Source organism: Drosophila arizonae, chromosome 4 (assembly GCF_054131065.1).
Source record: "Drosophila arizonae isolate 15081-1271.41 chromosome 4, UAZ_ARI_1.0, whole genome shotgun sequence".
NCBI lineage: Eukaryota > Metazoa > Arthropoda > Insecta > Diptera > Drosophilidae > Drosophila > Drosophila arizonae.
The window spans coordinates 26,574,300-26,600,173 of NC_142924.1; the positions used below are offsets into that span (position 1 = coordinate 26,574,300).

General features: G+C 33.6%; 1 protein-coding gene across 4 annotated transcripts; it reads left to right on the top strand.

Moving 5' to 3' along the window:
* Nucleotides 1–198: 198 nt before the first annotated feature.
* On the top strand, nt 199–25,815 carry Indy (tricarboxylate transporter protein I'm not dead yet). Of its 4 annotated transcripts, XM_089468925.1 has the most exons (11): nt 14,496–14,652; nt 15,432–15,486; nt 22,395–22,420; nt 22,488–22,614; nt 22,677–22,793; nt 22,860–23,008; nt 23,072–23,186; nt 23,257–23,333; nt 23,390–23,848; nt 24,708–25,083; nt 25,147–25,815. In XM_089468925.1, the coding sequence occupies exons 3-11, from the start codon at nt 22,413–22,415 to the stop codon at nt 25,648–25,650; spliced, it is 1,932 nt and encodes a 643-aa protein (XP_089325051.1). In that variant the 5' UTR covers nt 14,496–14,652; nt 15,432–15,486; nt 22,395–22,412; the 3' UTR covers nt 25,651–25,815. The 4 variants fall into 4 exon arrangements, with proteins under 4 accessions (XP_089325052.1, XP_089325049.1, XP_089325050.1 ...); XM_089468926.1 differs by lacking the exons at nt 14,496–14,652; nt 15,432–15,486 and adding an exon at nt 199–835; XM_089468923.1 differs by lacking the exons at nt 14,496–14,652; nt 15,432–15,486 and adding an exon at nt 3,690–3,968.
* The last annotated feature ends 59 nt before the right edge of the window (nt 25,816–25,874 follow it).

Below are 25,874 nucleotides of genomic sequence, written 5' to 3' on the forward strand. Positions count from 1 at the left end.
GAGAGAGCGGAGCTTTAGCGATCGAGCTTTCGCTAAGCTTACGCTTTGCTCGCTCGTCGGAGACAGTGGGGGAAATCCACTCAATCGCATCCGGCTACCCAAAGCTTCGCTGAGAGCGAAACGCTGAAGCAAAGAATACTGGAATGTGGGCATATAAAAAGCGGCCACATTGCCAGCTCCGTCTTTTTCCGGCCCACATTTCCCATAAAACACCCTCAGCGTGGAGTTCCAACAAAATTAAAATTTTTGTTAATATATATATATATATATATATATATATATATATATATATAGTTAACAAGAAAGCATACACAAAAGATTATTTATTGGCATTCACAAAAGATTAATATTTTCTGAATCTGGCCCACCGTAACCAGCTGAGCTGGTCAGTCAATGACTTTGGTGCGCGCAGCCGCACGCGTTTTTATTCATGGGAAACAACATGTATGCAAGCAGACCACAACAGCCTATAATATAACCCTAACCTCTCGGCCAGCAGAAGGCCACATGCACAGATGCGCTGTGCAGAGGTTAGGGCTATATGAAAAATAGCCACCGAAGAAAAAAATATCCCCCAAAAAAAATGTATAGCAGATCGCAGAACGGCGAGGGATTATCGACGACATAATAGTGGGAAAATAAAATAAACTAAAAATTATTATCTGTGCGGTTTAAAAAGGAAAAAAATAGAGAAAAAAATGAAATTTAAAAGAAAAATAACTAAAATCCCGATCATTCACCACTAATACACAATAATACACACATCCTCCATATAGCAGCAGCAGCAGTCACCAAAAGAAAGGCCTTTCAGCGGTGGACACAAACAAAAAGAACTGTGAGTGCTAAATTAACCCTTGTCTTCCCCTCCCTATCATGTCCCAGAAATCTATAACGAAATGAAACAATAGCAAAAATGAAACAATAGCAAAAGTTGAAAAAAAAAAGAAAAGAAAAAAAAAAATAAGAAAAATTTTTGAATAAAGAATGAAATACAAACCATGAATTAAACACTATGAAATAAAAACTATGAATTAAAACTAAATTTGTAAATTTATACATTAACTAATATTCCCCAAATGCCTAAAATATGATTTAAAATTTTTTTTTATTATATTCCTATACTATTATATTATTATGTTATTACTATATTGTTAACCTTTTTATTCACTTATGGTTTTTTTATATTATGTAGTTTTTTTTTTTTCATTTTTAACACATGCAAACTAAATACCATACACATGCACATACATATATATAAACACAAGTAAACACGTAAAAAAAAAAAAAAAAAAAAAAAAAAAAAAAAAAAAAAAAAACATGAAGCGACAGTAATTAAGAATAAATGAAAATGTAATAGACTATTTAGAGTTAATTTAGAATTTTTTGAGTTTTCTTGATGGATTAATATATAAGCCTAGGAGCATAGCGTTGGCATAGAAGAGAGAGAGAGAGTCGAGGCAATCCTTATTTGGGGATCTTCATAAACAAGTTAAAGCTGAAGATCATGGTTGGGTTTGGGTAAAGACAGCGAGAAGCCAACACCACCTCGGCTTCCGCGTCTTTCTAACTGTCCGTGTTTGTTTCGTTTTTCTTGTTGTCCGAATGTTTGTGTTGCATAGGAATCCTAAAAATTTTAAAGTTTGTGTGTATTGGTGACGGATTGGCAAGACCCACCCCCCCGCTGACAGAGCTAAGGGAACCAGAGGATTCCGCCCGAGTTATCAATATGAGATTGATTTTACAAATATTATGTGTGAAATAAAAGACGTCTTGTTTCGAGTCAAATGAATAATACACTGAACCAGTGGTGTCATAATTTTTCGAGCAAATAGAGCCAGATTGGCAAAAAAAAGAAGCTAAAAGAAGCTAAATTCAGGAAAAAATAAGCCAAAATAAAAGCTGGGTTTAAAAAACACTATTTTCTTAATTAAATTCATTTATGATTATTCATTTGTTTTTAATTGTTTGATTCCTTCAACTATATCTCCACTTTCAAGAGAAATATTCAAATCAGGAACGTCGAAATCATCACTCCACTCTCAACAGAGACGTATTTAATAACGACACCTAAGACCATTAACGTAGAAATTATAGATATATGTATATGCATATACATATATACAAATTATAAAGTATTCAATCTTTTAAAGAGAGGTCAGGTGTTTAATAAATAATTGTTATTTACCAAGCCGCTTTGTCACTTGATTTGTCCAAAACCAAAATAAATTTAACGCTTCCAATCTTATTTCTTCCAGAAAATGAGGAGCCAACGAATGTTTAATTATGTTGTACATTTAGTACGGTGTAGTTTAAATCGCTAAACGCTCATGCAGTCGCATAATTTTGTTTGGCGGAGAGTACCTAGGTTGTTAATGAGAGCAATTAATGTGTGATTTGCCACATGGAGGAAAAGTGCTGTTGGTTGTTGCTGTGGTTTTTGTTGGAGTTTGCCCAAAATCAATTTTTTCTTTCTGTGCCCATCCAATTCGTGCACGTTAGTGTTTTTTTGTTGACACACGAGACCTGTTGCTCATACCACGAAATGATTTCTATAGATTGTATGATATAAAATCATGTATCGATACTTGTATTCATGATTTTTTGTGTTGACAGCGATAAGAACAAAATAAATCAAAATAAGTAAATGAAAATTAAATAAAGCTAAAATAGAGCTAAATTAATTTTTTTAAAGCCAGAATTCCCGCAACCCGCCGTTTTCAAATTTTTCCCGCAATGGGACTTCAAATAAAGCCGGATCTGACGGGAAAAAAGCTAAAATGACACCCCTGCACTGAACTTTATTCCGTTTTCATGCTGACGACAAGCAGCAGCGAGTATGTATGTATAAGTTGCCACTCGGAGGCTCATACGTGAGCACAAGTAAGTGTGCACATGTATGTGTGTCGCTGTGACCGGCGAGTCACTCATGTACGTATGTGTGTGTGTATAGTGACTGGCGGGTAACTCCCGCCATTACCCGATCCACGTCTTGTGTATGTTTGGTTATGTATGTATGTATGTATACATGTATGTAACTAGATATATGTGTATATATGTATATATGTATATATTATATGTAAACATTCAAATGCACGAAGAAGATTCATACCCGAGTATGAACATTTACATAAATTTTATGGCGCCCAACGAGGGGCCTGAAATTCAAAGAGTGAAGTTAACGCCCGCTGCATTTATACACAAGATCGATACATTACAACACATTCTTTCTAACATACTCCAAGGATCTGGACGATATTGTCCCACTGAAGTTGATAAATCAAGAATTTAACACCTTGTCAATACAAACGTCAAACAGTCTAACTAAATCTCTGATAGTTTGTTACGTCACTAACGCTTAGTGTGTTCGCTGGGTTAACGCTGCGTGCATGTGCGGCTCTTACCACCTATTCGACACGAAAGGCGATGGAACAGTGTGTAAAAGGTCACGGCGAGTGGCCAAAGAGAAGGTCAATAGCAACAACAGCAAAATTTCACGCATACATACATATGTACCTTAAGTAAATGTACACACACATACACACATACTTACACGCATGCTCTCACTATTAACACTTTGTTGGTAATCCCTCTCCTCTCTCACTCGCTCTCTCTCGTTTCTGTTTCTTTTATAATCACGGGGCTGCCGTCGCTCCCAAGCGCTTTTGATACTCTCAACGGCAAACACACTTATCGTAGATTTGCTTTCGCCCTCGACAACTCGACACTCTATAAGACGCAGAACATAAAAGAAACTTTGCTACGAGACTCATTCGCATTTTTGTCATCGAGCGTCGCAGAATATTTGACAGAAAGTTGTGTAAACCAACAAGTTGTGTCTTCACGAGCTACACAAATAGAAAGTGAAAATTATGAAATAATTTTTGTGAATATATTCCAAATTATATTTGCGAATCGAAGGGGCATGCATATAACTAAATATAATCATGGCTAAGGAGACAAGCAAAATGGTAAGCTTCCCATTTGTAAAGGAAAATAAATGGATATTTTTATTTCCATAAAATTCAAATCATATAACAACTGCCAGCGACCTTGAAATGTTGTATTGGGTCGTTAAGCAGTGCCGAGCGCTAGTATACGAGTGGAACAATAAATAATTATCAATCAGTCAAGCTATGTATGTACATATGTATTTATGTCTGCTATCGCAAAAGTTTTGTTATTTTTTGTATTCTTTGCCCTAACGCGAAACCGATCTGGAGCTTTATATATTACCGATATCTCCATCTGCTCATAAATTATACGTAACTTTCCAGTGCGTCTTAACTTTCTCTCAGCCGCTTTTAGTTACATATGTACATATTTCTATACATTCATCGAGCTGTTGTTTAACTAAGAGCAGTTTGCTAAGCTTTTAATGTTTCTTTTTTTTTTTTCAATGAAATATATTTTAATGAGAATAATAATTTGTATTTTCATTGTTTTGACTCTTAGTAACGATGATTTTATCACTAAGTATATAAATTTCAATAAAGAGAATCCAATGACTAAATGTTGTATTATCTAATTGGAAATTATTACGAAACTATATTTGATGACGTCGTTGTTCTTAACTCTACTTCGAATAGCTGCGCTATATCGCAGAATTGTGTGAGCAGTTCATTATCTATATACATATATACGTATATGTATATTTTGCCCGAACCACCTGACCACCTGACCGAATGGGGAAAATACTTTCGTAACATATTTTCATAATCCTAAAATGATAAATAATTTGAATTTTATTTAGTTTTGCGAACAAAATTGAATATTTAATATATTAATGCTTCTTGGCTATACAAGAATTGCTTTTACCCTTAAGTGAATATGGAGAAGCATTCTTAAAAATCGCTGACGAAATTCATAGGGTAATATCTGTAAATGTTATAAGTAGATTGTTACTAGTTGATGGGAAAAACTTCCATAGTCACCTGCTTTTTAATAAAAGACTATCTGTGTATTTGCTAAATAATGTGCAAATACTGCTGAGTATTTTTATACCCTGAACCCATTTTCAATGGGAAATCAGGTTTTGTTGAAATGTATGTAACAGGCAGATGGAGGTGTGGATACAAAGATTTTGTAATTTACAGATTTTGGATACCACACCCCCTCACGAGTGCTTTGGAATGTACATACATTTTCACCATATGATTACGCTCTGAAAGTTTCATTAAGATTGTACGTCTAGAAATTAAATTATTCAACAAATAATTTCTTATAATGTTGCCCACACTACAGCGCAGCGCAGTTAGCAGAGCGCGTTCTAATACGTGCGTGTGTATGTATGTGTGTCGAAAAAAAGTGCAGACTGATTAGAATATCAGATTAGAGGGTTCAGGGTATCTCCTAGTCGAGCAGTCTCGACTAGAGTCTTCTTACTTGTTTATTATCACGTCGTAATAACTGCTGATTGACTCAAAAATATGAAAAATATCGTCGGCATAAGCGGATTTTCCTTAAAAGCGGAGACGTACTAAGCGGAGGCTCTTTGATATAAATTTGTATGGGGTTGGACGCTTTAAGCGGAGTCGTTATAACCGGATTCTACTGTATATGTTTATGTATTCTGCCACGCCCCCTTTCGCCGCTATGCAGTTCTCTTTCTTGATTATGTCCAGAGCATGGCTAATTTTTTAATTTCATATATTTATCATCACATTTAGTGGCTAAAATTGTCTGTACTGAAACTCAAGGTAGCAGTGCTATTTATAACTAATCTCCTGCAACAGTTTTCTTCATTAATACATATACGAATTATATAAATATATTATATAAATATTGTTTCCATATGATCGGTTTAATACTTCAACCCCGCTCTTTCACGTGCCGTACGATGACGCACTCATTGTAGAGTCCAAAACAATCGACGAAAAGAATACAGAAAATGCCAAAGTAATAGATCTATAAATATGTTTATATAGTATATAAATTTGCCTTTCAGAGACAATGCTATGTACAGAGGCGTTGTCTTGTTTTCATTCTTGCATTCGGATATCAAATTTAAGTTCCCTGATTTATTTTCCTTTATTGTTATACCCTGAACCCATTTTCAATGGGAAATCAGGGTATAATAGTTTTGTTGAAATGTATGTAACAGGCAGAAGGAGGCGTGGCAGACCCCACAAAGTATATATATTTTTCATCTGGGCGACGAGCTGAGTCGACTTAGCCCTGTCCGTCTGTCTGTCTGTCCATCTGTCCGTATGTTTGAACGCGTCGATTTCCGAAGATATAAGAGCTAGAGACTTGAATTTTTTTAAAATTCGATAAAACATCCCGTTATGTTTTTATCGAATAAAAACATTCAAGTTCAAGTCAGATGCCACTATAACTAATTGTGAATGATTTTTCATTTTTTAAAATTTCTAAAATACACTCACGCACAAACAGAGATACGCACGTACGCATAAACACTCTCTAGTATTTGAAATACGCCTTTTACAAATGTGAGGGGGACGGGGTGAATTAGGGGTGGGGGGGGGGGGTGAATTTTGACAAAAAACAAAATTGTATAAAATGCATATAAGTATACATAACAAATTTGGAGACTCTAGCTTTAAAGATGTAGGAGATATAAATTTATTACTGGTTTTCGATAATGTTTTTAGTCGATAACAAAATAACGGGGAAATTTATCGATATTTAAAGCAAAACTCGATATGCGCGTGCTATACACGGACCTAGGAAAAAAATTTCAAGTCTCTAGCTCTTATATCTTCTGAGATCGACGCGTTCAAGCAAACGGACAGACGGACAGACGGACAGGGCTAAATCAACTCAGCTCGTCGCCCTGATCAAGAATACATATACTTTATGGGGTCTGCCACGCCTCCTTCTGCCTGTTACATACAATTAACAAAACCATTACACCCTGATTTCCCATTGAAAATGGGTTCAGGGTATAAAAATAATCAAATATTTGGCCAATTAACAAACGCACGTGCAGCAGCTACAATAGCATCGTATATGTGTGCACACGTACATTCAAACTTCTGGAACATTCTTTGAATCACATCAGCTGTTAGTTTGGTTCAGTTTTGGTAGATGGCTGCAGCAGTGCATCTATTTGAGTTTTGCCAGCGCCGCTCCCAGAAGTGAGGTGGCGTAGTGTGTTAGCGGCATAACGCTCGATTGAAAGGTCGCGGGTCGAATCCTGATCGGTGCAACTGATGTTTCTATTTTTCTATTCAATTTATATTTTTCAATACACCGAAATTGAAATTTTAACCATACTAAATGTGCGTATTTAAAAGTTTGGTTATACTAGCAGTTTCTTAGAATCACATCAGCAGTTAGTTTGATTTAGTTTTAGTAGATGGCGCTGCAGCAGTGAATCTATTTCAGTTTTGCCAAAACGGCTTCCGAAAGTGAGGTGGCGTAGTGAGTAGCTGCGTGACACTCGATCGAGAAGTCGCGGGTTCGAATCCCGAGCGGTGCAACTTATGTTAATTTTTTTAATTAGTTCAAAATATTTTTATATTTTTTTAAGTGAGTTTGTTATTTCATTTATATTTTTAAATACATCGAAATTGAAATTTTAGCCATACTAAATGGGCATTTTGATTAGTTGGGTTCGGGGTAGTATATAGTCGAGCACTCTCGACTAGAGTTTTCTTACTTATTCATATTTAAATTCATAAAATATGGTTTTTCATTAAATATTAACGGATTTTCTGTCAATAACCTTTTGCTCTTTTTTCATTCTATTTGAGTCTAAACTTCTGGAGTACAATAATCGATATCATATGATGTTACTTAGGTTTGCAGTTACGCACATTTTTATACCCTGAACCCATTTTCAATGGGAAATCAGGATATAATGGTTTTGTTGAAATGTATGTAACAGGCAGATGGAGGCGTGGCAGACCCCACAAAGTGTATATATTCTTGATCTGGGCGACGAGCTGAGTCGATTTGGCCCTGTCCGTCTGTCTGTCTGTCCGTCCGTCCGTCTGTCAGTCTGTCCGTATGTTTGAACACGTCGATTTCCGAAGATATAAGAGATAGAGACTTCAATATTTTTTAAATGACCGTATATACAGCGCGGACGTCGAGTTTGCTTTTAAAATTCGATAAATCATCCCCTTATGTTTTTATCGAGTAAAAACATTCAAGTTCAAGTCAGATGCCACTATAGCTAATTGTGAATGATTTTTCATTTTTTTAAATTTCTCAAATATTCAATATAATATGTAGATCATATGCTGAAAGTTTCATTAAATTCCGTTCAGTCAAAAATTAATAAAAAAATAATCAAATATTTGGCCAATTAACACACACATTCAAACTTCTTCTAGAAACATTCGTTGAATCACATCAGCTGTTAGTTTTGTTTAGTTTTGGTAGATGGCGCTGCAGCAGTGAATCTATTTAAGTTTTGCCAGCGCCACTTGCAGAAGTGAGGTGTCGTAGTGTGTTAGCTGCATGACGCTTGATTGAGAAGTCGCGGTTCGAATTCCGATCGGTGCAGCTGATGTTAATTTTTTTAAATTGTTTCAAAATATTTTTATATTTTCATAAATAAGTTTTCTATTTAATTTATATTTTTAAATACACCGAAATTGAAATTTTAACCATATTTAATGTGCGTTTTTAATAGTTGGGTTATTCTAGCAGATTCTTAGAATCACATCAGCAGTTAGTTTCGTTTAGTTTTGGTAGATGGCGCTGCAGCAGTGAATCTATTTGAGTTTTGCCAGCACCACTCGGCGAAGTGAGGTGGCGTAATGTGTTAGCTGCATGACGATCGATCTAGAAGTCGCGGTTCGAATCCCGATCGGTGCAACTGATGTCAACTTTTTTAATTGTTTCAAAATATTTTTATATTTCATTAAATGAGTTTTGTAATCTATTTATATTTTTAAATACATCGAAATTGAAATTTCAGACATACTAAATGGGCATTTTTATTTGTTGGGTTCAAGGTAGTATCTAGTCGAGCACTCTCGACTAGATTTTTATACCCTGAACCCATTGAAAATGGGAAATCAGGGTATAATGGTTTTGTTGAAATGTATGTAACAGGCAGAAGGAGGCGTGGCAGACCCCACAAAGTATATATATTCTTGATCAGGGCGACGAGCTGAGTCGATTTGGCCCTGTCCGTCTGTCTGTCTGTCCGTCTGTCCGTCTGTCCGTCTGTCCGTATGTTTGAACGCGTCGATTTCCGAAGATATAAGAGCTAGAGACTTGAATTTTTTTTTAAATGACCGTATATACAGCGCGGACGTCGAGTTTGCTTTTAAAATTCGAAAAATCATCCCGTTATGTTTTTATCGACTAAAAACATTCAAGTTCAAATCAGATGCCTCTATAGCTAATTGTGAATGATTTTTCTTTTTTTAAATTTCTCAAATATTCAATATAATATGTAGATCATATGCTGAAAGTTTCATTAAATTCCGTTCAGTCAAAAATTAATAAAAAATAATCAAGCATTTGGCCAATTAACAAACGCACGTGCAGCAGCTACAACAAAAACATCACATCAGCTGTTAGTTTCGTTTAGTTTTGGTAGATGGCGCAGCAGCAGTGAATCTATTTGAGTTTTGCCAGCGCCACCGGCAGGAGTGGGGTGGCCTAGTGTGTTAGCTGGATGACGCTCGATCAAGAAGTCGCGGTTCGAATCCCGATCGGTGCAACACTGATGTTAATTTTTTTTAATTGTTTCAAAATATTTTTATATTTTCATAAATGCGTTTTCTATTTAATTTATATTTTTAAATACACCGAAATTGAAATTTTAACTATACTTTATGTGCGTTTTTAATAGTTTGGTTATTCTAGCAGATTCTTAGAATCACATCAGCAGTTAGTTTCGTTTAGTTTTGGTAGATGGCGCTGCAGCAGTGAATCTATTTGAGTTTTGCCAGCGCCACTAGCAGGAGTGAGGTGGCCTAGTGTGTTAGCAGCGTGACGCTCGATCGAGGAGTCGCGGTTCGAATCCCGATCGATGCAACTGATGTTAATTTTTTTTAATTGTTTCAAAATATTTTTATATTTTATTAAATGAGTTTGGTATTTTATTTATATTTTTAAATACATTGAAATTGAAATTTCAGCCATACTAAATGAGCATTTTTATTTGTTGGGTTCAGGGTAGTATCTAGTCGAGCACTCTCGACTAGAATTTTCTTACTTGTTCTTACTTGTTTTCATTGAAATTGGTATACATCCTTAAGACTGGTATATCATTTACTATTTTGTTTCGTTCATCGATATTTCTACATTCAATTATTAAAATAGCCACCAATGCGAAAGTTGCAAATGCAGTTTGTCCACATTTTTTATATTTTCCAGTAACGTGTTTTCTGCTTCGGGCCGACACGACGGGTCCCGCGGTTGTCAGATCTCTTAGCAACATTTCTCTTTTAGCTTCTGATCTTGTTTTCTTCGATTTGTCTAACTTGTTTACAAACACCCGCTCTCAGGTGTCTCTCCTCGTTGAATCTATAACTGAATTCCATCCCCTTCCATTTTTATACCCTGAACCCGTTAAAAATGGGAAATTAGGGTATAATGGTTTTGTGAAAAAGTATGTAACGGACAGAAGAAATCATCGCAGACCCCATAAAATATATATATTCTTGATCAGCACGACGAGCTGAGTCCGTCTGTCCGTCCGTCCGTCTGTGTGAGCGCGTCGATCTCAGAAGATACAAAAGATAGATCTTTCGATAACTCATCAGATACATTTTTTATCAAGAATAATCGAAAAATTGATTTTGTTTTTTTTTTTCAGCCCAATTTTAGCACTTTTAGACCTAGAGACTTCAGATTTACTGTTTATATACAGTTGATCGATACGGAGATTTTATAATTTACAGATTTTGGATACCACGCCCTCTTCGCCCCCAATTTGTAACAAATTTCAAGTACTATAGACTTGTGCTTCGGAATGTACACACATATTAACCATATGATCACGCTCTGAAATTTTCATAAAGATTGTCAGTCTACAAAAGAAATTGTTCAACTAATAAATTCTGATAATATTGCGCCGTTAGCAGAGCGCGTGCGTGTAAGCCACCGCTGCAGCCAATGCGTGTTTATGCGTGCGTGCGTACGGCTGTGTGTGTGCTCATGTGCGAATAATTTTTGAAATATCAGTTGCTCGAAGGGTTCAGAGGATCTCGTAGTCGGGCAGTCTCGACTACAGCTTTCTTACTTGTAACGTTTGAAATTGCTTATCATGTCTCATATTTATACCCTGAACCCATTGAAAATGGGAAATCAGGGTATAATGGTTTTGTTGAAATGTATGTAACAGGCAGAAGGAGGCGTGGCAGACCCCACAAAGTATATATATTCTTGATCAGGGTGACGAGCTGAGTTGATTTGTCCCTGTCCGTCTGTCTGTCTGTCCGTCTGTCCGTATGTTTGAACGCGTCGATTTCCGAAGATATAAGAGCTAGAGACTTCAAATTTTTTGTAAAATGTTCGTAATTACAGCGCGGATATCGAGTTTATCGTTAAAATTCGATAACTCATCCCGATCTTTTTTATCGATGAAAAACCTTATCGAAAACCAGTTATAAAATTATATCTTCTACACCTTTATTGCTAGAGTCTCCAAATTTTGAATGTATTCTTATATGCAATTTATACAATTTCGGTTTTTGTTAAAATTTACCCCCCACCTCTAAATTCACCCCCCCACCCTCACTTTTGTAAAACGCGTATTTCAAATACTAGAGACTTGTGCTTTGGCAATTACATGCATATTCATGTGATAATCATAATCTGAAAGTTTCATGAAGATCGTACGTCCACAAAAAAAGTTATTAAACAATTAATTTCTCATAGTAAGCGCACACTGCAGCCCATGTGTGTTTATGCGTGGGTGCTTGTGTGTGTATGTGTTTGTGTATGTACGTGCCTGTGTGTGTGTGTGTACGTGTTTCTTGTGTAAGCTGAAAGACGCGAAAAATTATTGAAATATCTATTGCTCCAAGGGTTCAGGGGATCTCGTAGTCGAGCAGTCTCGACTAGAGCTTTCTTACTTGTTTTATTATGTTCTGCTGTGAGTCTTAGTGAGGGGAGCGTGATTCACGTTAGAGAAAAGGTAAAACTGCAATCAATTGTAAACGAATTCTAACTAATTAAAAGTTTTACAACAAACATACTTCGAGAACTGTAAAAGTATTGAATGCAAAATTAAGTTTCATAATTTAAAAACTCAAGTAGCACGGCGATATTCTAATTTGATTTATAATAATAATAGCCAGCTATACATAACCAAATGAATGTATTCAAAGCTTTTGTAACAGTAGCCTAAAATTGATTGTATACTTCGCTTTTATACTTATTCACAAAGTGAATTACTGTATTGTGTTATTCGTTTCCGTTAGGGCTGTTGACAATATATCAAAATATCAATATATCGATATATTTTTATCGGAATATATTTTTAGCCTAAATATAAAATATTTTTGCGATATTTTTGATATATTTGGGTTGCTCGCTCTTGTAATAAGTAATAAGCGCAAATGTCAAAAATTAAATAAGGTGAAAAAGTATTATTCTGACTTTGAAAATGGAACAACCACATGTAATTGGTGTCTTAAAGTAATAAAAATAAGTGCTAACACATCAAATATGGCGTCACATATGAAAAACATGATGCCGAATACTAGAGTTAAACGGTCTTCATTATTTAAATAAAAAATACTTATTCTTTCTTGTTTTATGGAACGGATTCTAAATTCATTGTGGAAAAAAAATCGAAACAAATCGAAAATTATTGATATATCGATATTTTTAAAGTTGCGTATGAATTGAAAATATGATAATTTGATAATTGATCATTTTCAAAATTTAAAATATCTTTGATACGATATTTTTAAAATATTCGACAAATCTAAAGAAGATTTGAATATGTATTTATGCCAGCTTGAGCGAGAAAAATTTGAATAATCTCATACGCTATATTTTTACAGCTGAAACAAAAAATATTTAACGAATAAATTACTAGTGAGCTCCTCCATAAGCTATGCATGTATAAATGTACAAATAGAGGACGTGACTGATCAGTTAATGCAATGCTTTGGAGCTGGCAACGTTTTGATCGTAAATGAGTATTCTGCAGTGATAGCACCCTGAAATTTTTTATACCCTGAACCCATTTTCAATGGGAAATCATATATATATTCATGATCAGGGCAACGAGCTGAATTGATTTGGGCCTGTCGGTCTGTCCGTATGTTTGAACGCGTCGATTTGCGAAAATATAAGAGCTAGAAACTTGATTTTTTTTTTTTTTTCAAATGACCGTATATACAGCGTGGATGTCGAGTTTGCTTTTAAAATTCGATAAATCATCCCGTTATGTTTTTTTTTCGAATAAAAACATTCAAGTTCAAGTCAGATGCCACTATAGATGAATGATTTTTATTTTTTTTTTTAATTTCTAAAATTTTTAAAATAATATGAAGATCATATGCTAAAAGTTTCATTAAATTCCGTTAAATCAAAAATTAATTAAAAATAATCAAATATTTGGCCAATTAACAAACGCACGTGCAGCAGCTACAACAGCATTGTATACGTGTGCACACATACATTCAAACTTCTTCTAGAACATTCTTTGAATCACATCAGCTGCTAGTTTGGTTTAGTTTTGGTAGATGGCGATGCAGCAGTGAATCTATTTGAGATGGGGTAGTGAGTAGCTGCGTGGCGCTCGATCGAGAAGTCGCGGGTTCGAATCCCAAGTGGTGCAACTTATGTTAATTTTTTTAATTGTGTCAAAATATTTTTATATTTTATTAAATGAGTTTTGTATTTTATTTATATTTTTAAGTACATCAAAATTGAAATTTTAGCCATACTAAATGGGCATTTTTATTAGTTTGGTTCGGGGTAGTATCTAGTCGAGCACTCTCGACTAGAATTTTCTTACTTGTTTATTTTTATTTTATTTATTTATTTATTTTTTTGCTTCTAATAATCCACATGCTCTATATTTATAAGGCATCTTTCTCATAAATCTACAAGACTAAGAGCTTGATATAAGATAATTCATTAATATAATATATTTAATTAATTTGATTTAATTAGTAATAATATACTAGTGATAATATAAATATTTTACGTATACTCACGGTGTCATCTCCCAGCATAGATCACGTCTCTCGTTCAAAGTCTCCTATATGCCAATCTTATGCAGTAAATTTCCCGCTCTTTTAACTTTTTGCATTGCACAGTGAACTATTTTTTACATAAATATTATTATACATAAGCTTACACTAGTTTAATAAATATAATATTTGACATGTCGTTAAGGAAAGTAAATAAATTTTAATTGTTACTTATGACCCATAAAGTTTAATAAATGGCAAACAGTAAATCTTCAATTTCAAGTTTTATTCAACTACGTCCACTGTGCAGCAAACTCAGATATATGTAGGCACACGTACACACAGTTACTGTACGCGTGTATTGTGCCGGCCTCAGTCAGAGTCTCTCAAGTCCCTAGAGCCGTTTCCATCGACTGATTGCTCGAGTCAGTTCAGTCGCGTATTGCAACGTTAGCGGGACGGGCGTGTTCTGGTCATCGTATCATATTTGCCGTTCTCCTCGTTGTGTGGTTTCGTCTCTGTTAACAAATATATAAATTTCAACGGTGGAGCACGCGGATTGTTCCAAAAAGTAACATAAGTGTTTATATATATATATAAGAAAAATTTAGAAATAAGCGTTGTAGTTTGAAGAAGAAATAAATATCGTTACAACAACTAAAAGTAATTGTATACATGCATAATGTTTGTTGGTGTGTTCATAAAATATTTTAACGGCGATAAAAATACCGTGCAATGTTTATTTTCAATGTGATGCACATGTTCTAGATTCATGTCTACGTACATATATACAATCTTCTATCGAGTGTGAAAAGGAGAAGAAACTAACTGCATTGTGTATGTACATTATATACATATGTATGTATGTATATTATATACATATGTATGTCACGTGAACAGATCTCACGATTTCTTTGTTTTCGGCGAACCGTTGCAAAGGTTTATTCTTATATTTTTGTCCTAACGTTATCATGCTTTGTCTTTTCCATCAATATTTAGCTGATATTATGTGTGTGCAGCCAGACATGCATATGTTTTCCTTTATTTCCCTTTTATTTTGGTTCTGCCGCCACCAACACATGCGGTGCGAAAAGTAGTACAACACAATAGCCTAACTATTGAGTCAATAGTATACATATATGTATATACAAAAATATGAGTATATATAATGAAGATAAACTACATTTGTTTACTTTTAAAAATTCACGACTTATGCGAATATGTAGATACGTAAATATGTATGTACATATATAGGTACGTGATGTGGTGGTTTTTAATTGTCGCTGTACTTTTGTTAATTTTCCACGATGTGTAAAGCAATTGAAAGAATTATTTTCCCCATATTTGTAGCTTAATTTCAAATGAGTGCCAAGTTAATTTTAGATTCCATAAAATTATAGAGAAGGTGAGTTTGAATTTTTACTGTATGTATATCAATCTCAGTTTCTTATGATCATTGAAAAATATCACTTTTAATCATTTATCATAGAAAAAGCTAAAAATTTCAAGCAATTTAAATAACATACAATTTATTATTGAATTCTTGTTATTCGATCGACACATTTTATTTGATTCATATATTGCATAATAGAAATTCTAATCTTCATACAATTCATTCTAAAAAAAAATTATTTAATTAGGTTATTTCAGCTTATCAATGAATATAAATTCGTCTAAAATTTTTAAGCTATAATCTGTCTCTAAACAACGTGCTTAGCAAACATTAAGAATGTATAATATATCAGGTGATTTTTTTTTTATTTAAACAATTTTTTTTTTTTTTTTCATTTTTTACTCTTATGTACAAACAGCAATAAGCAATTAAAAATTTAATTTGCATCACCTTTCGATTTTTGGCTGTGCCATTGAACTTTGTGACATTATATTGCTCATCAGACTTAACAGCTGTTTAACAGCTGTTCTATGGACTGTATCAAGTATATTTATTTCCTCTATACGATCTATATCTGCATGCATATAGTAGCTGTGATTGAGTGCTTATAAATGGATTTTTCAAAAGATTTTGTGCATTAAGGTTGCTGCAAATATACGAAATAGAGGTAATATAATTTAAAACAAGGAACTATAATTTTGTTGACAACATTCGTTATTTATTACTTAACATCACTTTGGAAATTGTTGATTTATTTTATTCATAATAGTCATTACTCTCACACTCTTGCTGGAAGTTAAATACACAGATATTTAAAAGCACTACAGTTGATTAAATACATATGAAGATAATGTATAACATACGATTTCCCGTATTCCAACAAGCTCACAATTAGCGAAATAATAGTAAAGTATCACTTCTGTTTCAATTAGTATATTAATACATATTTTGTTGGACGTTTTCCGAAAAAATGCCAAATCTAATAATAATTAGCAGGTTTTGCTAACCATTTTATTCACACTCAATGAGCTCGCTAATTAATGTACGCATCAAAAAATATGTTGACGTCATCATAATATGTGATCATTATATATGACTGATATGACCTCCCGTTTGACCGATCAGATGTTGAATACAACCGCCAATATACAGAGTATATATATATTCATATATATTTATTTTATTTACAACATTGAACTCTGTATATTGGCGGTTGTATTCAACATCTGATATATATATATATATATATATATATATATATATATATATATATATATATATATATATATATATATATATATATATATATATCAGATGTTGAATACAAATATATATATATAATTTAATTACTAGGTTTCGTTATTTTTCATCATAATACATCATCTTCCTAGAGGTTTATAGTTGTGTGTTGTTCTTGATTAATTGTTAATAATTTCTTTAAATATATGGTTTGTATGTGTAATTTACAATTTGAATGCCTTACACCTCAGGCACAAAGTAAATTAAAATAATACATAATACATAAAATGATAATTTGCGCTCTTATTTATGCTTTTATACTGTCTATAGTTCCAACAATAGAAACTTAAATTGATCATTATGCGCGTAACACCGCTTATTTTTATTTAGTATGCTGAGCATAATTAACTAAGGAAATGTTCAGTATGGGTTAAGTTATAATTGATATGAGAAAGCAAACAAAACAATGATAGACTGAAGGTTATTTGCTCAATCTACGTTCAGTCAAAATACTGCAAATGATATATTATAAATAGAAATAGAATATAACTTAAATTGATTTCATCAAAGCTACATATATATGTATGTACATAAATGAATAACAACATGTTTTTCTTTGTTTCTTGTTATGTAGAGCATTATTGTTTCATATGGCTTGAATACCAGTCTGTTGTCAACGGCACCATAAGTGAACGACCACAATTTGAATTTCAATATGTAATTTATTCGCCATGTCGACAGTCAATCGATCGAAGGTGGTTGCTCAGTTCAAGCTTGCCGGATTGAGAATGAGGACATAGTCTTAGGGGACTCTGAAGCACACGCGTACAGTTCGAAATTTAAATAATACTTTTGCAAAGAAAATTATTTATTGCCAACAACCAAAAATCTTGTTGCTTAAGTTTGTCTGTACTTTGCTTTTTAAAATCGCCTTGTCACTGATTAAATATGTGTTAAAGGTCTAAAGTGCACAACAGCAGCAGCAGTTTTTTATATAGTCAATTGTACGTGAGCCACTCGAATTCTGTCTAAATATATATTGCTTATCAATAGTTCAGAAGTTACGACGATCACCACATGTACTTTTTATATGCATTATAAAATATTTAAAAAGCATTCCAGATAAATGAAAAGAAACAAGTAAGAAAGCTCTAGCGAGACTGCTCGACTACGAGATCCCTCGAACCCTTCGAGCAACTAATATTTCAATAATTATTCGTTTCTTTTCTGCTTACACACGATACAGCACATTCTCACATGGAGTGAAGAGAAAGAGAAAGAGAGAGATATAGCCGCTACAAATCGTTACTAGCTCTAGCTCTAAAGCCGTAGAAAGTATAACTTTATAACTAATTTTCAATATGTATATACGATATCAAGTCTATCATCAAATATCGATAACTCATCCCGTTATTTTTTATCGATAAAAAACCTTATCGAAAATCAGTTTAAAATGATATCTATATATAAATATAAATTTTTAATATATGCATTTTATAAAATTTCGATTTTAGTTAAAATTTACCCCCTCCCCTATATCTACCCCCTCACCCACATATTCGCAAATGAAGTATTTCAAAAACTAGAGACTTGTGCTTTGGTAATTGCAGGCATATCAATGTTATAATCATAATCTTAAAGTTTCATTAAAAAGTACATCCACAAAAAAAGTTATTAAACAATAAAGTTCCCATAGTAAGCCATCACTGCAACCAACGCGTGTTTATGCGTGGGTACGTATGCCTGTGTGTGTGCGTGTAGGTGTGCATATACGAATAATTATTGAAATATCAGTTGCTCGAAGGTTAAGGGGTTAAGGGTTAAGGGGATCTCGTAATTCGAGCACTCTCCTAGAGCTTTCTTACTTGTTTCATCTGATGTTTGTGCTCTGCTATCTTGCATGCCTCCAGATTTGAGTGTTTGACGATTCAAATTAGCTCCTTGCGTTAGAATTCATGTCTGTTAATCAAACATAAATAAATCAAGTTGAAAAACTGTTTAGTGATAAACAGTGACGAAATTTAGTATTCGATTGCACATTATTTCCATTACCTTTTATACTAATAAAACAAGTATATTTATTAATCACGTTCACATATTAATAAAATTTATCAAAACCATAATGCCTTGATTTCCCATTGAAAATGGGTACAGGGTATAATCATAGTAGATTGGATGACCCAAAGCAACTTAAGAGGACGTTTTTAATACTTGCAACATTTTTTTTTTTTTGAAATTATCTGCATATGACTAAAAGGGTATAAGTGCAGAGAAAGTTAACACTGAAAGTCACCTGTTACAAACTGGAAGGTTTAGTCCTTCCATATGTTTGTTATGTTCTCAAGTTCAAGTTTCCAAAAATAATTGAACTAATATGTATTCATATTCAATATCAATCATCTCAAAAGTATACAAGTAATGTACTTAATTTGTTTTACATTGTATTTAGTTGTATTTATTTGGGGCTGTATCAAAATTTTAAAATATAACATAGCAACATAACATAGTAAATTAACCGCCTTATATGCAATCTTACTAGAATGCTGATATAGTCTGTACTTATATGGAGGTTTTGCTGGGTCTGTCTACCTTGTTCACTAACACTATCAACCGATTGTATTTCATGACCCATTATATCAATTAACTTGTAAACACTTCACTTATCGAACTCAGACAATAAATGCACAGGCAACTTTTCTTTACTATATCTCCCCACATCTTATTTTCAATTTCTTGAGTAGCACACAATATTTTTTCTAGACTACAAATGTTTTCAGCAAGTGGTGACACAATTATTTTGTATACCCTGAGTCCATCTAAAATGTGAATACTGGGTATAATGATTGTGATAAGCTGTACGTAACAAACAGACTAGAACGCCAAACTGGGTCATTTTATTACATCTAGCAGATACTAAGAACCACAATTGCGATTCAATTAGGTTTGAATTATCAGCCGCAGTTTAATTTGGATTTGCAGTGTAGTAGCTTCGGATGTACTCGAATGGCGGTGTTGGTAGACACAATACACGTTTGCTTTGAATTGTGGGTTCGTCAATATTGAGTAGACGAATATACTACTTGCTATTGCAGCTGCTAGTTCGAATGATGCCGATAGTTCATTAAATACAAAAATTCTTATTTGTCTACACTTTTTCAGATTTAATATATATATATATATATAACATCACATATTACAATTCCTAGATCATTCCCAGTCGGGCACCTAAATAGACTTTTCATATTTGTTTAAACGTAAAATGTAATGATATATTTATAAATATGTATATTTAAAAACGACAAAATTTTGAATTAACACGTTATATGGAATTTAATATTTCATTTATGTGCTGAATTCAAAATACGGCCTATATAACATACCAATATATGTAATATATATAACTTCGTATATTTAGTCACATTGCTAAACAAATAGTCGAATGGACAATTTATTGAAAGAGTGTAAGAATGCTCTAATAGCAGTATTATATCTCGAAGATTTTACATCACTCCTACCTTATTTAATAGAAAAGGGAGGAACACTCTCTAGTATTATAACTGACAATTGAAATCCGTGAGATTATAATCAATAAATTGAGCGGTAGTAGCATTACCAGGCTGTGAAGCACATTATTAGAATGTAATTGACGATGCCAACAACAAATCAGATCTTGTGAGAGGAAAAACTCAAAAAATGAGCTAGAAATAAACCTTATTATTGCTAGCACTATTTTAAATATACATATATACATATCTCAATTTATTGATTATAATATATTATATGAATATATATATATATATACATATATACTGATAAGGAAAATACTTCTTGTTTATTGTTTACATGTTCTGAAATCATATACAAATTAATTAAATATATAAATGTGATTACATCTTGAACTCTGAAGAGAAGTAATTAAATCGTTTAACAATCGGACTGGACACTCCGCATTTACTAGCAATCTATTAATTATAGAGATGTATGATATCACCATAAATTATAAAAATAAACTATAAACAATGAAAAAATTTGTTTCATTTTAATTGATACACAAGGTACAATTAAATAGTAGCTCGTACGGTCGACAATTGATATTTTTTTTGTATTGGCCTGTTAACGTAAGTGATTCAAATTTATAGATTCAAATCTATATATGGTTATACATATGGTTGTGTTTGACAGCTTTGCCTACTCGCATTCTGACTTGCAAGGTCTCTTCTCTATCAGCATTTTTATTGAACGAACAATAAACTATTTTAACTAGTTAAGTTAAATAATGAATGTTATAATATTTAGTAAATTTCTTAAATGCAATAAGAAGTCTATTTATATATGTATCATATCTATAAGTATATATTTATAAGATAATTATCTGAAACTTTGAATATACAGTCATGTGCAGCCTGATGAACTGTCAAGATAATTGATATCTGGTATGCCTCAGAAACTCTTTTATTTAAACTGCTATAGAGTTTAAATTAGAAAGGTATACTCGTGTTGATAGCCCAGTAAAAAAGGGGATGTATCTATAATAGTTAATAAAATCTGTGCCTTGAACGCTTCATCGTTAAATTTATAAATTTCAATATATAAATTGATCTCAATATGCCGCCACAGTCATCACATTCGTAGTTTTAGCTCTACACAAATTAAAAAAATATTAAATTTTTTCGTCAATAGTTTGAGTTACTATATTCAAATGCAATATCGGGATTGCTTAACTAGGAAATTCCCTGAATTCTTAAAAGATCGTATATAATAATCATTTAACGCTTTTTTTTATCCACATGCCAATACAGAAGAAACTCTAAATTATAATAGTCAATGTTCATTACGAAAATTTATGTATTTAAAAGAAATTTAAGTTCAGTTCTTTCAACCTCTAAATGTTCCCAGCGCTTTATCGGTATATAACTTGGATGTATGTACGACATAGTTCATTGATCAATAACGTACGTAAAATAGAGGCCAAACAAATGCGAAACGTATCGATATCAATAAAACTAAGAACGTTGAAGTCGGGAGAAACCGCTCGTAGTTTTTATTTATATAATCGATAGTTTCGTAAATGAAAAATATCAAAACGGAGTATACAATTTATTCAAATGCTTCGCTTAATTCTATATACCAATATGGATAATGCATATGGTAAAAAAAGATGATATATTTATATATACTGTTATCTTATCTACTGTCTTTCGATAGCTAAATATATTTCCATGGTAATACCCATTTACATTTGATTCACAACTGTTCAGAGCGTATAATAGTCTAATATACTGCAACATATTCAGTTCTATAATAATAAAATATCAATAGACCAAGATGATAATCAAAATTTTTTAATAAAATAATTATTGTCTGTATGAACTAGAAATGTGGAAATTTACTTATTTAGAAAGTTTAGATTCAAACAAACTTTTTTTTTTTAATTTCAAACGAGTATAATGCAGTATCTATATATCTATATATATCATATGAATCATTCGATATTCTGTTGGTCGAGTCTATTTCTCTTCATATGAGTAACGCACAATAAACAATGATAATTGAACATTATAAAAAAATAAAAAATAAAAATAAAATGGAAAGGAAAAGAACTGAACTGAAATTGATCTATTTTTTTATTAACGTACGAAATACCTATTTTTCACATTTATTTTTATTTATTTTATTTGCAGCTAAATCCAGAATTTAAAATGGAATTGTAAGTAGAAAAATTAGCTAATAAAAGTACAAAAATAGTATTGAAAGTGTTCAAAATTATTTTACAGAGAAGCAGCCGAGCCTGTAGAACCGCATACACGGTGGGGATCTTTTTTTGCTAACCACTGGAAGGGATGTGTTGTATTCCTAATGCCTCTGGTTTGCCTCCCCATTATATTAATGAACAATATTCCGGTAAGAAATCTCCAAATGACTGTGCCTTGTGTGACTTTTAATATGTTTATTTACCGTTTCAGGAGTACAGATGTATGTACATCCTTTTGATAATGGCTGTGTTTTGGGTCACAGAGGCATTGCCCTTATATGTTACATCAATGATACCAATTGTTGCATTTCCCACAATGGGAATAATGGTAAAAATACCGCATTTAAAAATACAGCATTTAAGTAGTATTAATAATAGATTTGATATTTTACAGGGATCGGAAGAGACATGTATGACCTACTTTAAGGATACATTAGTGATGTTCATGGGCGGCATTATGGTTGCCCTGGCAGTGGAATACAGTGGTCTGCACAAGCGTCTAGCACTGAGAGTTATTCAAATGGTGGGCTGCAGTCCCAGAAGGTTCGCATCTCTCTAATTGATGGTTATACAAATTGGACTAATTTCCTTTAACTTATTTTATAGACTACATTTCGGCTTGATTATGGTGACAATGTTCATATCCATGTGGATTTCCAATGCAGCCTGTACGGCTATGATGAGTCCGATTGTGCAGGCGGTGCTTGAGGAGCTCCAAGCGGTCAGTCTGAAAAAAATGGAGGAGGAAAAAAAATAAAACTATTTTATTTATTATCCAATTTGTCCAACAGCAAGGGGTCTGCAAAATTTATCATGAACCAGAATATCAAATGGTTGGTGGAAAGAACAGAAAAAAGAATGAGGACGAGTATGTATAGTAATAGCATAAATCTATTCAATTTTATATACTGTCTAATTTTACAGATTACCCTATCCAACAAAGGTTACCCAATGCTACTACCTAGGTATTGCATATGCATCGTCTCTGGGTGGTTGCGGCACCATAATTGGCACTGCAACAAATCTAACATTCAAGGGAATCTATGACACTGCTTTTCCCAATTCTACCGAGAAACTCGATTTCCCCACGTTTATGTTCTATTCGGTGCCATCAATGTTGGTTTATACAGTGCTTACGTATGTTTTCCTACAATGGCATTTTATGGGTCTGTGGCGGCCTAAGAGCAAGGAGGCACAAGAGGTACAGGTTGGTAAGGATAACGCACATGTGGCAAAGAAAGTCATTGATCAACGCTACAAAGAGCTGGGTCCCATGAGTATACATGAAATCCAAGTGATGATTCTATTCATTATCATGGTCTTCATGTACTTCACACGAAAGCCGGGTATCTTTACCGGATGGGCTGACTTGCTGCCCGACAAGTGAGTATTTCGATTGAGTGCTAAACATACCAGAGTAACTCTTTTCAAATGTTCACAATTTATACTGTCTTATTAACTAATTAGAATGAAAACAAGTAAGAAAGCTCTAGTCAAGATTGCCCGACTGAACCCTTCGAGCAACTGATATTTTAATAATTATTCGCACATGCACACACACACGCACATACACAGGCATGATCAAGAATAAATATACTTTATACCCTGATTTTCCATTTTCAATGCGTTCGGGGTATTAAAAAAGTCTAAATTTTGTATAGTCGATTTTATTCAACTCCCAGTCCTTATTTTTATACCCTGAACCCATTAAAATTTGGGATATACACACATTTTAACCTTTTGATCACATTCTGAAATTTTCATGCAGATAGTGCCACTACAAGAGAACTTATTCAACAAGTAAGTTCTCATAATATTGCCCAAACTGCAGCACAGTCCAAGCGCTGCTTACTGCGCAGTTAGCAGAACGCGTGCTTATGCATGCGCAGAATGCAGAATGATTAAAATATCAGCTTGGAGGGTTCAGGGTATCTCCTAGTCGAGCAGTCTCTTACTTGTTTTCTTTAGGTATGAATGGATTAATTATTGTCTATTTGCTGATATTACAAATTGAAGATAATGCCCTACATAGTTATTATAAGCATGTATAATAATGAGTTTTTATTATTTCGACTTAATTACTTAAAGCTTAAGTTGTTACAGAAAATCCCTTATACATATTAAATTTTAAACAAAATTATTATTTATATATATATATTAGAGAAAACTTATACATTAATATTTAATATTACATTATTAATTAACTTTGTATTGAATAATTTATATTTCTAATTACTGTTAGGGTTATCAAAAACTCGATGCCAACCATTTTTGTTGTGATCATGTGCTTCATGCTACCGGCGAACTATGCATTCCTACGATACTGCACACGTCGCGGGCCTGTGCCGACGTCGCCGACACCTTCACTGATCACCTGGAAGTTTATTCAGTCTAGGGTGCCATGGGGCCTGATCTTTCTGCTAGGTGGAGGCTTCGCCCTGGCAGCTGGCAGCAAGCAAAGCGGCATGGCAACATTGATTGGTAATTCGATGAGTGGCCTAAAGGTGCTCCCTAACGCAGCATTGCTATTGGTCGTCATTCTGGTGGCTGTATTTTTGACCGCCTTCAGCTCAAATGTGGCCGTTGCCAATATTCTCGTACCTGTGCTCAACGAAATGGTGCGTCCAAATGTCTATTAAAAATGTTAAATCAGCTATTATTCATCTTTTTCTATATCACAGTCACTGGCACTGAAGATACATCCTCTGTACCTGGTGCTTCCAGCAGGCCTCGCTTGCAGCATGGCCTTCCATTTGCCGGTGAGCACGCCACCAAATGCTTTGGTTGCTGGCTATGCGCATATTCGCAGCAAGGATATGGCGATAGCAGGTATTGGGCCGACGATCATCACCATCATTGTGCTATTCATTTTCTGTCAAACGTGGGCTATGGTCATCTACCCAAACTTGGATACATTCCCGGAATGGGCACAAATTGCCGCCGAGGAAGCAGCCAACAAGAGTCGCTTGCTAGCCGAGTTATCTGTCAATAAGGCGCACATGTTGGAGCTGGCAGCAAATGCGACGCGCCTATTGACAAACAATACTGAACTCTTAACAGATCTGACCACTGGTAGCTCAAATTTGGTGGGAGACCTGATTGCCAATAGCTCACAGCCATTAGCTCAATTAGCCGTCAATGGCACACGATTGTTAACTGATATTGCCTTAAATCAAACTCTCTAATTGGAGGTAACTAACTATTAGGTTGTCTTATCTAAAAGTGGTCATTAGCCCCACGAATAACTTCGCTGTATAAAATAACACATAAGTGCCTTTTACTAAATATTTGTACGATCTACAACACAATTAAGTAAAAAGTTAATAACAATAAAAACAACTGAAAACAAAGCCTATGAAAACAATTATACTTTGGAACGAATTTACAAAGCCCAAAAATGAAATTTCGA

Coding starts and splice junctions, on each gene's coding strand:
- Indy (XM_089468923.1), top strand. CDS start 3,945: ATGGCTAAGGAGACAAGCAAAATG. Junction 23,334..23,389: donor AGAAAAAAGAATGAGGACGA/GTATGTATAGTA, acceptor CTAATTTTACAG/ATTACCCTATCCAACAAAGG. Junction 25,084..25,146: donor TACCTGTGCTCAACGAAATG/GTGCGTCCAAAT, acceptor TCTATATCACAG/TCACTGGCACTGAAGATACA.